This window comes from Oreochromis aureus, linkage group 15, assembly GCF_013358895.1.
Source record: "Oreochromis aureus strain Israel breed Guangdong linkage group 15, ZZ_aureus, whole genome shotgun sequence".
Classification (NCBI taxonomy): Eukaryota; Metazoa; Chordata; class Actinopteri; order Cichliformes; family Cichlidae; genus Oreochromis; species Oreochromis aureus.
Genome location: NC_052956.1, coordinates 35,535,764 through 35,552,660, shown reverse-complemented (window position 1 = coordinate 35,552,660; position 16,897 = coordinate 35,535,764). Strand labels below are relative to the sequence as shown.

Here is a 16,897-nt window from a genome sequence, read left to right as displayed (position 1 = left end):
TGAGCAACAGTTCTCTGGCTGAAAATGCTTTGATGATCTCAGAAACCAGAGGAGAATGGCCAAACTGCTAAAAGGAGGTCAACAGTAATTCAAATAACCACTCATTACAACCATCTTATGCAGAAGAGCATCTCAACATGTCTCAAAGCAGATGGGGTACAGCAGCAGAAGACCACACGCAAGAGTCACTCTTATTATCTAAGAACAGGAAACTGGTTCACCCAAAATCAGACAACAGAAGATTTTTTTTTTAATTACGTGGTCTGATAAGTCAATGTCTGCTGTTGTATTTGGATGCTAGGATCAGCATTTGGTGTAAACGAAATGAAAGCATGGATTCCTCTTGCCTTATATCAATGGCTGACGCTGGTGGTGATGGTTTGGGGGATATTTGCTTAGGTTTTTAGTACCAACTGAGCATCATTTAAATGCCACAGCCTACCTGAGTATTGTTGCTGACCATGTCCACCTCCATCCCTTTATAACCATAGTATGCATATTTTCTGATGGCTGCTTCAAGCAGGGTAACGCGCCATGCCACAAAGCGCAAACTGGTTTCTTGAGTATGCCAATGAGTTCACTCTACTCAAATGACCTCCACAGGCACTCTGTATACAGCAGAGCACCTTTGAGATGTGGTGGGATTTGTAGCAATGTTTGATGCTATCATGTCAATATCAACCAAGACCTCTGACAAATGTTTCCAGCACCTTGTTGAATCTGTGCCACAATTCAGAATTAAGGCAGTTCAGAAGGCAAAACCTGGGACTACCAAAGTGTAACTAATGAAGTAGTCATTGAGTGTAATCAATAAAAAAATCTTTGACAGAAGTTTATTTTGGTTGAAGCTGTATAGCTGTTCAACTGAGGTGTAACTGCAAAGACCATGGAGTAAGATTTACATGATTTTCATACTTGTCCGATCAGTCAGATGCCCTCATTCACCTTACTGCCTTCCTCAATGGACCACTATAGACCACTCTGTGGGGCACAGGTTTGTTTTTTTTCCCTCTAATTTGAATCTTTCTACATTTTCAGTATTACAAAAGATTATTCCTAAAAAATGTATCTGTATGTGTGTGTAAGTGGGCTTTCTGTCTTGTTTTATGGGAGTTCATCCTAGCTGACATTTTACAAGTGGGAGTGTCTCAGAGCCTTACAGTGCATATCAAGCTGAGAGCCTAATATGAGGTATGTAAGTTGAGGTAAGGCTGTGTGAAGCCCGAGGCTGTGAACACCAAACAGGGCAGCGGTAAGATCAATACTGGCTCTGCCACAGATGTACGAGAAAGGGGTGGTAGACGGCAGAGAGATGCTTCCTGATAGACCTGCGTTGGTCAGTAATGCACATATGCTTTTATTCGGATATATGATTATCATGTCTGACATCTACTTCTTGTAATGTTCAATAATCTTGAGGGGTAAAGTTAAATATAATGTTATCAAAGTGATTAGGTTTAAAGGAGACATGACTAATAACTCATTCTGTGCCACCACCCAATATGCCACTTTGTTACAAACAATATCACCTATTTCCCTTTGATTATGAAAATACTGTTTAAAAACTAAAACTTGAAAACCTAATTATAGATGTCGAAGATAACTGCAGCCAGCTGCAAAGTGCTTTTTAATGCCAACCGGTTATATTTTTTTTTAAAATTCCAACTTTTGGGTGCAGGACAGACACGCCCAGAGTAGGCAAATAAGAAACAGACATTCCCAACTGATAAAAATGTCAGTTGGAATTTGTAAAAACTTATAAATAATGGATGCTCCAAGTAGGCAGGGGAGCATCTTCAATGAGCCCAGAGTGCAGAGCATGCTTTCTCATCTCCACACCGAGGAGCCATCTTAATGACGGCGCCCGGAGACCTACCGGTCTCCATCAATCCCCCCACCCACCCACCCAATTTCCCTCAACCCACCCATCGCACCCCCCCATAAAGCCCATCTATGCTCCCGACCACAAGATACCGTGCAGAGGGGAACATGAGCTCTTAAATTAAACATTGACAGCAGCGGCCGCTGCCTGTTTTAGGCAAATCAGCAGAAAATGAAACAAACAGGGCACCTCAGGAAGATCCATGTGTGTGCAATTGAGACAATTTGGGGGTGTGGAGGAAGTCTCTTAAGTCTTGTGGAGAGAATAAAACGTAAATAATGTCACAACAGTGTGTTTGCTTAGTGAATATCTGCTTATTTGTGTTTTGTGGATTAAAGTAGACAGCTTCGATTTGGTATACAGGAAGAAAGAGAGAAAAGACAGAACTGGAAAATGTAAGTGGACCTTTTATACCTTAAAGGACAAAGCAATTTACAATTTACACATCAAGATGCAGACATGCATGTCATGCACATGCACTGAAGTTGGAGTTCAGTGTCTTGCTCAAGGAGGAGCCAACCCTAGACAGGTATTTTGCTCAAGGTAATGGCAATGAGCTTCATAACATCCTGCATCATCAGGTCTGGGGTTGAACCATGACGGTGGATGAGTTAGGAACCACTATACCCCTCTCCTGACCTGCATTCAGACATAAACAGGAAATTGCTTTCAGGAAGGAAGTCATATTTTTTACAGCTGTGCCCTGAGATGAGCACAACACTATATGAGAGCTGCATTTCTAATATCTGTAGAAGACTTGCACTAGATATCGGAAATGAGCCACAAAGTATCAAACAGACAAAAGCGACTACCAAGACAGAGTGAGACTAGTGTTTTTGTTCTGGATGAAAACTCCGGTCATTGTCTTTTCCTGCAACCGTTTTCCTGTCCTTTCCTGCATTAGCTACAGAAGAACTTTGGTCTCTTTGTTTTTGTTTTTGGATTAAGATCAAGGCGCTGGATCCAGACAGGGCTTATGATCTGTCAGCATACATGGATTTATATGCCACTTACATCCTATGATTCCCATCGCATCTGCAACTTAAAGCAATAAGACTGGTAGGCTGGACATACGCTGTAGGGCATCAGCTCCTACTACTGAAGCAAATTTACAATTCTAAATGAGCCCTCTAGTCTCTTTTCTTTGTTATTGATATTAATTAGTTGAGTTTATCAACGCTACTGCTTAGAAATGAATAACCGAATAACTTGCAATTTTATATGGACATATACACACACATCTTTGTGCGTGTGTGTGTGCTGATAGGTGGAAGCTGAGGATGGTGGGGCAAGCAGTTCAGAGTCCTAAAGGAAGTGATTTAATGTCCAAAAAGACATGCACTTGTTTTTGCTTTGCCTCTTTCCTGTTTTGTTCTGATAGGGACTTCCTTTCCCCAGTGGGGGTGGATACTGTGTCATCCGTGCATCCATCCCATCGACCACTCACGGAAATGTCCGTGCTGCCATCCAATCCCAGGAAAGGAAAAAAAAATCCAATTTATCATAGTAACAAAATAGTTGTGTGGCACTTGTAAAAAGGAAAAAGATGAGAGACCATGAGGGAGAAGACGTTTATGTTTGTAACACTGTATGCACCAGTGTGTAAATCTCTTAAGAATATTCTGAATCTACACTACATTTGGGCTTGGGGAGTTAGAGTGCTTAACCCCAGCAATGGTAACATGAGGATGATCTCTTCCTGTCTGCCACAGTATCTCTATGACCAACTCCCTTCCTTCCCGCCTAAACTGAGATACAGCCACATGTGTCCAAACACGTGCAAGTGTTATCACAATTATGACACCCCTCCTAAAAAACAAATCTACCTCCCTAGCTGTTGCTCAAACCTGAAACATATGTTAATCTTGCTTCCCTAATGTTTGGCATTAAATGGCAAAAAGGTGCAAGCTTTACAATTGCAATACTTTTTTCACATTAGTTATTTTTTCCTATAATTCGGAATATTTAATATTCCCTTTAATTGTTTTATTAAAAGTTCTCAAAAAAAAAAAACAATGCCACAGAGAGAACTTACTTCAAAGCGCGTAAGGAGGATAGCCACATGGTCTTGATAGTGAGAGGATCCAGTCCTGTGACCTTAAATTAATAGCACTCTCTAAACAATCAGGAGAACAAGTCGCCCCAAATACGAGTGAATCACAGATCAAAATATATAAACTACATCTCAAAGGTGTTGGAGTTTGCTTTGATGACATTTCTTATTGACTTTTATGGTTTTTTGATCGAGCAGCTGCTGAAGATTTTTTGGGATGACCATGGGCTATAGTGCTATTACATTAGAGATGAATAAGTTGGATTTAATATGGATTTCGTAAGCCTTTTCTAGGGTGTTTATATGTCTGTTTCTCTGTGGCATTTCTAACAGTGACTAAAGCCACTAATGTCAAACTGCTTATCTGCTTTTCTCTCTGATGAGTGATTTAATGCTCAATATCACGCACACACACATACACACATTCACACATACTGACACATTCCCACCCATCATCCTCCTGGTTACTCATTCACCGTATCTACCAGCACACTTTTATGGTTTCAGTCACTCCCACACGCCCATAGAGGGACATGTGCGCACACATTCACCTACAGATGGAGGAAATGGAGCTCCGTGTCTGCTAAGGATATGAGGTGTAGTGATGGCACATTAACGATAGGACCCATGACAGCAGTACGCATCGGTCTTACTGAACAAAGCATGTGGCCAGATTTAATTCAATAAGGATTGTTTAAGTGAAACAATGGCTCCTGGCCCCACTGAGGGTAAGGAAAGGGTGAGAAAGGTGAGTTTGACAGTGGTGGCTGACCAGTGTTTTTGTGTTTCAGGCTACGGATGATCCCGTGGGTTTGATGGGGTCGTGGATCAGACATATCGCTGTGGCACAGCGACATCCGCTTCTTTTTTCAGGTAACTAACAAACAAGCTGACAATGACTGGGCTGAAAAAGGAAATACAGTCAGGCATGCCCACCCATGGAACTGAAAACAATATTTAGAAGCAATATGAGTGATTATGCAGGGATTAAATGAGGAAATGTAAAACATATGCACGCAAGTCTTTGCCTACATACAAAGGACTATACTATAAAAATATTCATGGCCATTAAAAAATAGTTCCATAATTGATATCATTCATTTGTCAGACTTTGTATAAACTACAACATTATAAGGTCTGATTAGCCCTGACTGTCTGCTCAGAGTGTGGTAGAGTGTGAAAATAAATAAATAAATACTTTTTTTTATCTCGGTGTAAGCACCAAGTATTATGTGGGACAATATGGTCACAGTACTTTTCCACACACCCACAGTCCATTCATGAAAACATGATACACCAACATTATTTTGAATGAATTGTTTGTTATTTTTGAAGTTTTTGAACCACCTATACCTACATCGTTGGTACCAGGAGGCATAAAATAAGATTTTATGTTGGAATCGGTTTTAGCGACCACTAATGATTTGCAAATTAGATAAAATTATTACACACGCCGTTAAATATATGCCTCAAACATGCATATAAATCGAATAAAGGGCAAAACTGCAGGATGTATATATGTTTTTCCACAACAGGTTTTACATTCCTCACAGTCCATTTGGTCTGTGCTAATGGAGTCTGTTCATGCAGAGCAGCAGGTCTTAATGAAAAACCTTTGGCCGGTGATCAGTGCTATTGATCAGCCTGAGCCCCAGCTTTAAGCAGGGCTAATTGATCAATCACTACATGTTGATTCAGATTAATGGAACATGACTGGCACCCCGCCCCCCTCCACCCCCAACACATGAAGAGCGTAACTGCATGTGTGTTTCTGTGTGAGGTAAACCAATTCAGCATGCATATGGTTATATGTATTCCAAAACACAACAAATATGTTTGCATCATTGAGGCAAGAAAGAGTAGATGATAAAATCATGACTGCTTAAGAATGTTCCTGAGCTAAAAAAGATTCAAAGAAAATTTGAATCAAAAATGTTCCTAATAGTGTAATCTCTGATAGTTCTGCAACAAAACAAACACATTTTTAGAGTAGATCCAAGACCTGACAGTTAAATAAGAGTGAACTGGAAGGTTTGTTTGTTTGTTACAGCCATTCAAAAAATAATGGTCATGATCTCTTCTGTACATAAACTATAGACATTTCTTTCTTTTCACATTGTGAGTTTCATCACATCAGCATTTTATTCATTTGGACATTTGTGAGACATTTTGTTATGATTAGCACATCAATTCCCGATTTATAGCCAAAAACATGTTTTGGGGGCTAACAGTTACTTCTCCAACAAATTTTAACCAATTCACTCTTCAGTCTAAGTATGAGCTAACATGGAAACACCTACAGGTGCACCTTTGTGAGAAAAGGACAGATATAAAGTCACAGTAACCTTGAACTTTGACAAACGGTTTGTCACGGTCATCAAGAGACACAAGAATCTGACTAAAAAAAACTGTTAAGGGGTGTGTTTATGTCTGTCCGGAGAAATTGCTCCTGTTTGGTTTGATGGAGTGTCATTTCATTCATTTCTGCGGACATTTAGCAGGGTTTGCATCACAAGCACATCATAACACAGCTTAAATGCTAGAGGCGTACAGATCGAGCGGCCAGGATCATGGAATCCATCAATTTTCAGCGTTCTCAGCCCTGGCCGATGACCCGCAGGTCACAGGCAAATAGTTGCACACACAGTCACAGCAACATGCTGACATGTTGTTGGCGTGGAAGGTCTTTGCGGTGAGTGAAGATACAAAGTTCGTCAAAGTAAACTGCAAACCCGATTGTACACTTTAATCCCCATTAACCAGCTAAACATGGATATTTTAAAGAAGCTAGTAAAGGCACGAGCCTCAGTCAAAGGTTGAAAGCTGTTACAAGGAAAATTATGGAAGTGAGTGAAAAAGAGAAAAGGGTGGATGTCCTGTCATGTGGTGAATTTATAAACATACTGGAAAATTATGTAAGTAATTGGCATTTGTTCCATTACATAAATCTGTAAAATATGTGAGATCGACAACCTTTTTTCAGTTAATTATTACTTATTTCAAGGAGCAGAGCACTTTATTTTCAATTATTTAAGGAAGATCCTGTAAATTAAAAATTGTAAAGTTTAATACATGTTATTATTAATATTAGGAAAATAATATTTTGCATTGAAAGAAATTCGATTTTTGCTTATGTAGGCTGTCAATTACAGTTCTTAGAAAGAAGAGTGTCATAAATGCTTATTAGCAGGTCATGCAGCCAATGAAACAAAAATGCAATCACTATTAAATGCTACTGTTAAGTAGCATAATGGCAATGTTTTTAAATGAAAAATAATTAAGGATTAGATATCCACTGCAAAATCTCCAACACTTTTTTTTGTATTGTTAATGCTAAAGCTCAGCTACGATGCCAGCAGGGCCCTGCCAGGAAGAACTAAAACAGGCCAAACAGGAAACCCTAACAACATCCCCAACACACACACACACACACACACACACACACACACACACACATAGTTCAAAACCCTCCCAATGAACTGACAGGCTGGCTGGCCAGTGGTGGCTCCACAGAGGATTAGTATTTGTATGTGTTTCTAGGGGTGGACTGGAGATTCCAGCTGGCCTGTCATGGGACTCCCAATCGCGTGTGAATGTTACTCAGAGGGAACTGTGGCTAACAGGTCCAACACTGAAACACTCAACAGACTGAAAAGGTCACCTGGGGTGATCCCAGCTGGGCATAACCAGGAATACTGTTTTTCTGTTCTGTGTACTGGGCCAAAAGAAACCATATATTAAAATAAGGCACAGAGTAAACTTTGAAGAGAACAGAGTACAAAATAAATTAATTTGAATGAAATCTAATCTCAAAGCAGATGTTTACTATTGAAGTTTTTCTATGAAAAGATGAATTTAGAAATATCTTTACTGTGGTCGGTTTTTGCTTTAAAGTTCACAGATTTTTGTGTCACTGAATCAAAAGAGTTAAGATAAAAACATCTATTAAAAAAGAATATATTTATTTGCAATTTAAAAGAATTGATTAATGAAGGGAAAAAAGCATGTTCTAGTTTATACCCGGATTGTTCATTTATTTGGAATGAGATTTAAGATTTTCTCACAACACATGCATAAATGGTGCGGTGTGAGGTGGCTTAAAGCTGGCTTAATGCGGTGCCTATGCTTTGATTCTTTCCTGTAGCTCTTCCTGTATTTTTAGAGCCTAGGCTCACATATTTTACCCATTCGATAAGAGTGAGGTTTTGATAAAACAGAGCAGAACAAAACTGAACAGACCTCTGAAGGGAGGAGAAGAATCCCATGACACAGAGGACACTGCCTCTTGTTTTATAGGCAGGCAAAGTATTTTTACAGTTGATTGATGGGCTTACAGTGTTTCTGTTTAGTCACACTTCTAGATAAAGATCGTTACACAACAAATATGTCTTAAATGTGTGTTTTCCCAATGATGCACACACAGAGCAACTTTATTTTTTTTATCATGTTATAAATATTTATATTTGATAAATATATAAACATGTCTGTCAAAGTGCACCAAATCAGAGAGACTTGAAATTCCAAAGACAAACAGGACTATGTGGCTTGGATCAAGTTGCCCAGTGATGGTATGTTCTGTACATCAGTGAAGGTATCATTAATGCTGAACGATGTATAGATTTCTGAGAAGCATATGCTGCTTTACAGAGAGTAAATGTTTTTCAGAGAAGATACTGCACCAGTCACAGTCTGCATGTATGCCAACAGCATGGCTGCGAACTTAAAGAGTATGGCTTCTTCTAATAATATGTTATATATTCTATGATTTTTCAGGGATTCACAAATGATTATATTCATATTATAATTACATTTTATATGCATCCCAACCTTTTTTTTCCTCATAGGAAGTTTATTATACTTTTGGTCTCATAGCCTGACAACACCAATATGTTTAAAAAGTACACTTCCCAACACACCAGCAAGGTGGAATACTATAACCTTGCACAAGGAGTATAATTCCTAACAGTATACATATAAAATCATTAATACATCATCAAACAAAGCTGAAAACATTTTCAACACTTTCTAGCAAGTTTTCTTTGATAGTTCAATTTCAAGTCAAAACAAATCTCCAACTGCAACCACCAACCAGGACAGTCTTTGACTCTTTCCTGTGCCTGAACCAGATGATCAGTCTCAAGTCATTTAGTTAACCTTGACCAACTAACCAGACACACACACACACACACACACACACACACACACACACACACACACACACACACACACACACACACACACACACACACAGTAAACAGCTCACATCCACCGGTCCTGACCGACACATTCTGTTTGAGACCCCACTTCCACACAATAACCTGTGGTGTGAACTTGACTGTGTACACTCAGGTATTAGGTTTCAGACTGGGCCTGGGTCCCATAGGGCTCAAAGAGAAACAGACACTGTGATCTTGACAATGAGCGAAACTGCCATAAAGTCAAAGAGAGAGAAAGCGATAGAGAAGGGCATGGACCACCCAGTGGCTGTGAGGAAAAACAACACTGGCAAAGTCAGCTTTGGACAGTTTGAAAGTTGTTGTGTGATAGCAATTCAAAGAGTGCAAGAAAAAAAGAAAGGATGGAGGGATTTTTAGGTAGTATTTACCTTAAAGACAAGTTACAGTCTGCCATCTTGTTTTAGATTCAGACTTGTAGTCAGATGTTACTTTGTCAATTTTTAGGACTGTCGTTCTTCATTTGTGCAAACTACACATGAGGTTAAGTAATGACACAACTCAAAAACATCTTTCACTTATATATATAAGAAAAAGTGACAAGAAGCTTATTCTCCTGACAGTATTTGCTTTTAAAGCAACAGTATTGTATTTTGTATATATATATTTATTTTGCGTTCTTTGTTATTTTTATTTTTATTTTCATTTTGTTTTCCAAAAACATATGATGCTACTATGCATTGTACTTGTATTTAAATTGTTATGTATAACAGCTAATGATATTTCATCGTTATACAGGTGACAACATACACCATACTTGTAAGAAGTGTTTCTATAACTGTTTCTAAGCTTTTTGTCAATTTCTGACCAATAATTCATTAACTTGACCATGAAGACATTTGTGGATCTAAATCAAATTTTAATGAAATATTAACATGACCCCACTTGACATCCCTATAAAGTTTTATACAAATTCATTCAAATTTTTTTGAGTGCTTGTAATCAAAATGATAACACGCAAGCACACATGCTTAAAAAATTACCAAAACCATAATGGCTGGTGGAGGTAACGAATTGATTTATGACATTAAATAAGAATCGCTGCTAGCAATCACCATAAGACAATTATCAACACTTCCCAACAGTTACCTTTTATCATATCAGATTAATTTTATAACTTTATGAGGCAGAATGCGGTAGGATAACACCTGGGAAAAAAACCCTGCATGGACTGATGCCTTTGTGTTAGATATTTAACCTCACAGTGAATGAAAGAACAAAGCATGCATGGCTAATTATAAACAAGCAGCATGTATAAAAGCTGACATTTACACAAAAGTTCATTTGTTTGCTGAAGCAAGATTTATAAAAGCAGTTTTTCACTGTCAAAATAACTGTAGATATTCAATGAATTACTATTCAATATAAAACATTTAAAATGATCATTTTATAAATAATAAAGCCAGTCGTGTATGGGGGGTTGTAATGTGTGGTGTGGTTCTAGAGCTGGCCACCAGGGGGACGAGGACATGCCGAGAGCTGATCTGGAAGTTTTAATTTTATTCTGGAGAGTCAGGCAGGCATGTGAGGCTGTGGAAGAGGGAGTGGGAGATAAAAAAGCATCTTTGTTATGCCTAATAAGTAGTTTTTATTAAAGTTACTCTATTCTAACCGCAATAGCACTGACATTTTATCATTTTTAAATCTCACTAATATAAAATGTTGTAACTGTGGCCGTGGTAAAATAAAATTCACTCACATATCACTTGTTTTTTTATGTTCATTTTTATTTTAACTTGTACTACAAATGAATAACAAAAAAGCATGTTACAGCATAATTTGAATTATATCTTTTTAACTAAATATGTTCTTTTTGTGTTAAATTTAATGTTACAATGGCTTTAAATCACAATTGTCTGAATGAAATCACAATTATGTGTAGAAGGAGAAACTGTAAGTACCATGTGACTCCTGCTGCTTCTTTGTCATTGTGTGTAATGTCAGTGTATTTATCATAGTACCTGGTTCAGTTTGTCAGTAATAGTTTTTAATAATTTTAATAATCTTTGAGTTTTATTGCACAGTGTGATGAGCTATAGAAGGCTTTTAATGGCGCTTTTTCTCTTAACAGGATTTATGCAAAAAAAAAAATCTAGAAAACCAGAGAACTGTCTGAATATGTTAAACTAATACAACATTTTTTCAAAACTTGCACAATGTGTCGTCCAAACATTTTTGAGCTAAAGAGATTAAACACACTTGTACTGAAAGTATATGTAACATACCTCTGTATCCAGGTGAGTGCCTTCGGACATTTGGCCATTTTCTACTATCTCTGGTACACAAGGAATGGACACCTCAACTGAAGACATAAAGACACAAAAAGATGCATAAAGTTAGGTCTGCCAACAGTGTTTCCCACTACTGAAAAGTAACTGAATACACATGAGCTTTAAGCAACTAAGTTTTATTTTTCTTTGCCTTTTATCTCACAAACTATCTGCAGGTATCAGTTCCAACAAATGGCATAACCTGAGCAAAATTATTAAAATAAACAACACAAAGTTGTTTTAGTGTTCATGTGAACCCTCAACTTAAACAGAGTACGAATAATCCAGGGATTTCTTCCATCTGCGTGGCCCGTAAGATGCACTTATCTCAACCAATTATAGAAGGAAACAAGACAGAAATACAAAGGATGGCTTAAAGGGACAGGATTACAAACTGGAGTCAATTAAAACAGAAAGAAAAAGAAAAATGGGTAGACAAGGCTAATGATACTATACTCACCAACCTCTGTCACTCATTCACTTAAATTTATGCTACGTATCTGATATCCTCATTTGGCCTTTATTACATGAGATGAGAATAATGAGAAGAATAGTAACTGTTCAAGGACGGTTCAGATGGTGACAATACCTGAACTCAATGGAGTATCAATAATTAACATGACACCCTGATATCACTATGGATCGAAAAGATTTGCAGTGGCATCCTTTGGGTGTAAAATGTGCTCCAGAATTTAGCTCCAGTCTCAAATCTTTACTAACCATATACTTATAAGACTACAATAACCATGAAACTAATAAAATGTAAGTTATAAAAATGCAACAGCGCATCCAAATGTATTACTTTGAGGCAGAACAATAATTGGTTTGTTCTTTTTTTTTATTACAGATGTGTATTTTTGTGCTAATACTGCTAATAGCAATTTGAAGAATCAGTCACCCTATTCCAGATCAATTAGTTAAAATTAAGTTAGGTTAATTTACACTAGTAATTTAATTTAAATACAATATAAAATTCTGCATGGCTAGTTAATAGCTAGCTAATAATCTGCAAATTAATAAACAAGGCTTAAATTGGAATCACGACTGGGTATCATGCTTCATTTCTTTTGATTAGCCTATGATAAAAATTAAATCTTTGTTAAATCTGCTAGGGAAACTGTCTAAAGCAGCAACAGCAGACATAGATGCATGTTTTAATAAGTCAATCGTAGGAATTTTGCTACCTACTAATTATTTGTACATGTCATAGGGCAGAAACTCGGCTTTTACATTTTTATGTCCCCGGCTGTCTGACAATCTGTATGTTAAGCATGAAAGTTACACACAGATATATGGACACAATCTTGGTCGGTTTTATCATAGTCGTGAACCCATCTGCCCTTTCTGTCTGTCTACCTGTCTGCCTCGCTCCTCTGGTTCAGGGCCTGTCATAACCGCTCTTCAACAGGCCCCCAGTGTCGGGATTAATCTCCCTGGTTGACTGCTGATCTGAAGGTGGAACGGCCACCATCCACCAACAGCAAAACTAATTTAACTGTGTCACTGCGTGACACTCCCGCCCACCATCCCCACTAACCCCAGACATGCACACACATTACAAAATATCTTCATCTGTCTCTGTCTCATCTACATGGTAGAGGGCAGGAGGGTGGGTGACTAGTCCGAAGGAGAAAGGTCAGAGCACTGAAGGAGTTCATCATTCTGAGGTGTCAGCACTGCTCTTTAGGAAAGCAGATGAAGGGGAGATGAGGGAGGAGAGCATGGGAGGCAGGGAGAAACAGAGAAAGAGGTTAAGGGGGGGGTCTGTTTAATGTTTGTGTGGTTATTGGTTATCAGCCAAAGGTTTGTCATGGCCCAGAGACTTGGCTGGCAGCCACTGAGTGCAAATCACTCATGGTTTGCATTTAATAATCATGTCTTTTCTTTGATTGTAGCCTAATTATGACAAAAGTGCACACACTCTCACATCTTACCAGCTATGAGTAGTCATTTGGTGGTTAAAACAGACCAGGGGGTTTATAGAAGCAGCAGAAGCTGGTACTCAAACACACAGAAGCACACATTCAGCCATCCAGAAATGATCACACAATGCATCCTCTGCACTTGCTGGCGTCTGGCATGAGGTAAACAGCTTTCAATAGCATCAAACCCAGTGCAGTTTGTTTGGGACCATCTGTCCAGTCTATTGTGTTCCTCTGTTATGGCTCTTTGGAAGCCCATTGGAGAACAGCTGATGTTTGGGCTCTTACAAAGATCCCAGCCAGGCCCTCGGGATCCTGCCACACTGTGTACTGTCCATTTCTTTCCCTCCTATTTTGGCTGTGTTTGGCAATATAAAGTAGCTTGCAGACTGACATGTAGCAATTTGCATGTTATAGCATCTCCGCTATCGTTTCACTACAAACACAGGACAAGCTATGGAAGGGATCCAAATGTGACATTTATTAGCTGTGGTTTTTGGATTCAGTAGATATAGAAGCTATAGATACAAAGTTATGTAATTAAATAAACAAATGAAATGTAAGTGCTATCTATTACTCTGTCATTAGAAAAAAATATTCAATCAAAATTCAGTTATTAATGGTGATGTATGGTGAATGGTGAATGGTGACGTAAAAGGGTTGAATCCAACTACATACTTTCAGCTATAAGGTGATAAACACTAACTGAGTTACAAGATAACAGTTTTTAATTCTGTGTCTGACAAAAAGAAAAGCCACTGAGATGGATGTCAGGGTAACACCATAGTTTAGAATTTCAAGAAGAACCTATGGCAGTTTGTAATCTAAATGTAAGTTGTTGTTTTTTAATGGTTGTCTTATATGCGTTTGTACGACTACAAACCAAACCACTGTATACTACATGACCAACCAGAGTTCAGACGATCACTCCAACATGAATAACCATCTCTTTGAATGGCAATATCTGTCAGGAAACTGACTGATTCTACAATATTTAGCTGCTAAATCACAAAATCGGCTCTAACGTTACATCAAGGTGTAAAGCTTACTTTCCAGCTGTGAAAATCATGTCAAGACTGAAATGCTCAAACCCTACAAGGCAGCGTTATCACTATTAGTATATAAATATAGTTTATTCTTGCCCACATTGTTAGAGCAACCTCTATATTTGTGCATCCAGCAAGCTGAGTTGCTTAACAAGTAAACATTTAACAAGTAAATTATTATTTACTTGTTAAATTTTTATTATCTAGTAATTTCTAATCTACTACTAAGTGGTGTCATATCATCCCATCTGCAAGAATACCAGTATAAATTTTTTGGTGTGAAAAAATTGTCTCATGCTATCGATGATATAGCAATGCAATGCATTTATGTTTCCTAGTACAAGCCCATACATGTCTAAGCCTCCAATCAAGATTTAGTGCCTTAAAAGGTATTTCAATAGTAAGGAAATGGTTTGGCAGCTAGAGTCCACACCTCCAACAAAGCGCTGCAAAATATGCAAGAAAAGTGTTCCTGCTAAAGTTAGAAATGCAATAAACACTTGAAGCAAAAATACACTGTTGACTACAGCCAAGGTATGAAGTCATGCAATGAGAAGTTATTAATAGCAGTTGATGTGCTGCCCACAAGTTACTGTAGTTGCTACCATACGATACGCAGATTAAATAATAGATAGAAATTATTGATGGGGTTCGGTTTGCTAATGGCATGATACCATTCCAAACGGTGGAAAGGCAGGGCTTTAGGCAAAATTTTAAGAAGCTCGGCCCAAGACGCATCCTGCCAGGTATATCTTTTTTTTTTAACTTAAGTGTTAAGCAGATGTTTTCTTTCTAATTAAACAAGAAAACCAAGGAAACGGTATGACTACATATATATATAAAATGCTGTTAATTTTGTCATCCAACAAGCTGCACTCACTGGTAAAATATTCATTTTTTATTTATCACTATCCCAAAATACCTACAAATATTGTGACATAATCTTGAGGCTATATCACCCACCCCTAACTATTCACTTACTGCTCAAATGTAACCTTCCTAAGATTGCTGGTGATTATATAAAGATCCAACCAGGATAACACAATTATGTAAGACGATTGCTAAACTACAACTATTATTATTACCAAGTTGCATTAAAGCTATTGTAAAAAAAAAAAAAATTACATTCCAAAAGACAGCTGTGAACCAGGGCCAGGTACAGGAAGTTTTCACTTCTTTCCACCCAGCATGCCCCTGGCCTTTCCAACTTTCAGTCAATTGCTGAAAAAAGCCAGATGCAGGCAGGATAATCACCATCTAATAAGAGGTTATATTGAAAGCAGGCTGTCGGTTACATATAACAAGCTTGGAAGATGCGTGCACACACATACACAAATATACAGAAGAAGAATGCATACGGACACATAGAGTTGGGGCAGGTGTAATTATGGTGCACCAAGACAAAGTTCAGAAAGAAGCAATCACTCACACTCTGTACATATATGGACAAGCATGTCCATATAACAAAAGTAATGGTTTTGGTAGTTCAAAGTACAGTTGGCATATATTAAAAAAAATTAGCCTTGGTTCATGGTTCTTAAACTAATGTTACCTTCACCAGTTAATACTGGCTTCACAAGGGATATTTTCCAGAAACGAAATAGAGAGGTCTGAAGGCTTTCAACCATTAGGATCAAGTCTTCATACATGGACTTGGAACCAATTTTGGGGAAGCACGAGAAATGCAACATTTAGGGATCTGGCCAGTAAGCAAAAAAGGACAAACATGTTCTTCCTAACAACATACCTTGGTTTTCAGCCGTTTCATCTATTGACATTTCTTAGGTTGTCCACAAAGACAAAAATGTGTCATTTGATAAATGTGTGGTACTATTATAACCCACATGCTTGGAATTTTTTAGTTGAGTGACTTATTACCATGTTGAACATACAAGGCATGCATTTCTTCTTCTCTCCCAATTATAGTATGAGGAAGCTCTTTTGGAAAATAAAAAAAACAACCAAAAATCCCAAGCCCGCCAAATGCCAGATGCTGTGGGGAATGTAAATAAAAAAAGACTGCAATGACTTGCAAGACTCATGAATTCATATTTCATTAACAACAGGACACAGAAAACATATCACATGTTTAAACTGAGGCATTTTACTATTTAATGCAAAATGCTGAATTTCATGGCAGCAACATGTCTCAGAACAGTTGGAATAGGGACAAAAAAAGGCTGTAAAAGGAAATGGCACTAAAAGAAAGCTCAGGTTAATTAGGTTAACTGGCAACAGGTCAGTAACATGACTAGTTATGAAAATAGTGTATTGGACAGGTAAGAGTCAATTGCAAAAAACACTGCATCTACAAATTGTGGAACAATCTCAAAAAAAATTAAGCTGGGAAGACTTTAAATATTTCATCTTCGGTAAATAATATCATCAAAAGATTCTAAGAATTTGAAGAAATCTCTGTGCGCAAAAGACAAGGCCAAAAATCCATGCTGGATGCCTGTGGTCTTCAGGTCCTCATCCAGCACTACATTA

At 37.9% G+C, this 16,897-nt stretch overlaps 1 protein-coding gene across 2 annotated transcripts in view; it reads right to left on the bottom strand.

Moving 5' to 3' along the window:
• The window catches only part of LOC116335562 (adhesion G-protein coupled receptor D2), an 88,735-nt gene that overhangs the window by 10,690 nt on the left and 61,148 nt on the right, over positions 1 to 16,897 (bottom strand). Inside the window, exons 24-25 of one of the 2 annotated variants that reach the window (XM_039599129.1) lie at positions 11,395 to 11,471; positions 10,162 to 10,699 (exon numbers count right to left, since the gene is read on the bottom strand). In XM_039599129.1, coding sequence (XP_039455063.1) covers positions 10,682 to 10,699; positions 11,395 to 11,471 — 95 coding nt within the window. In that variant the 3' untranslated portion in view covers positions 10,162 to 10,681. Of the gene's footprint in view, positions 1 to 10,161; positions 10,700 to 11,394; positions 11,472 to 16,897 lie in introns of those variants that run through there. The other variant, XM_039599127.1, reaches the window with a different exon arrangement.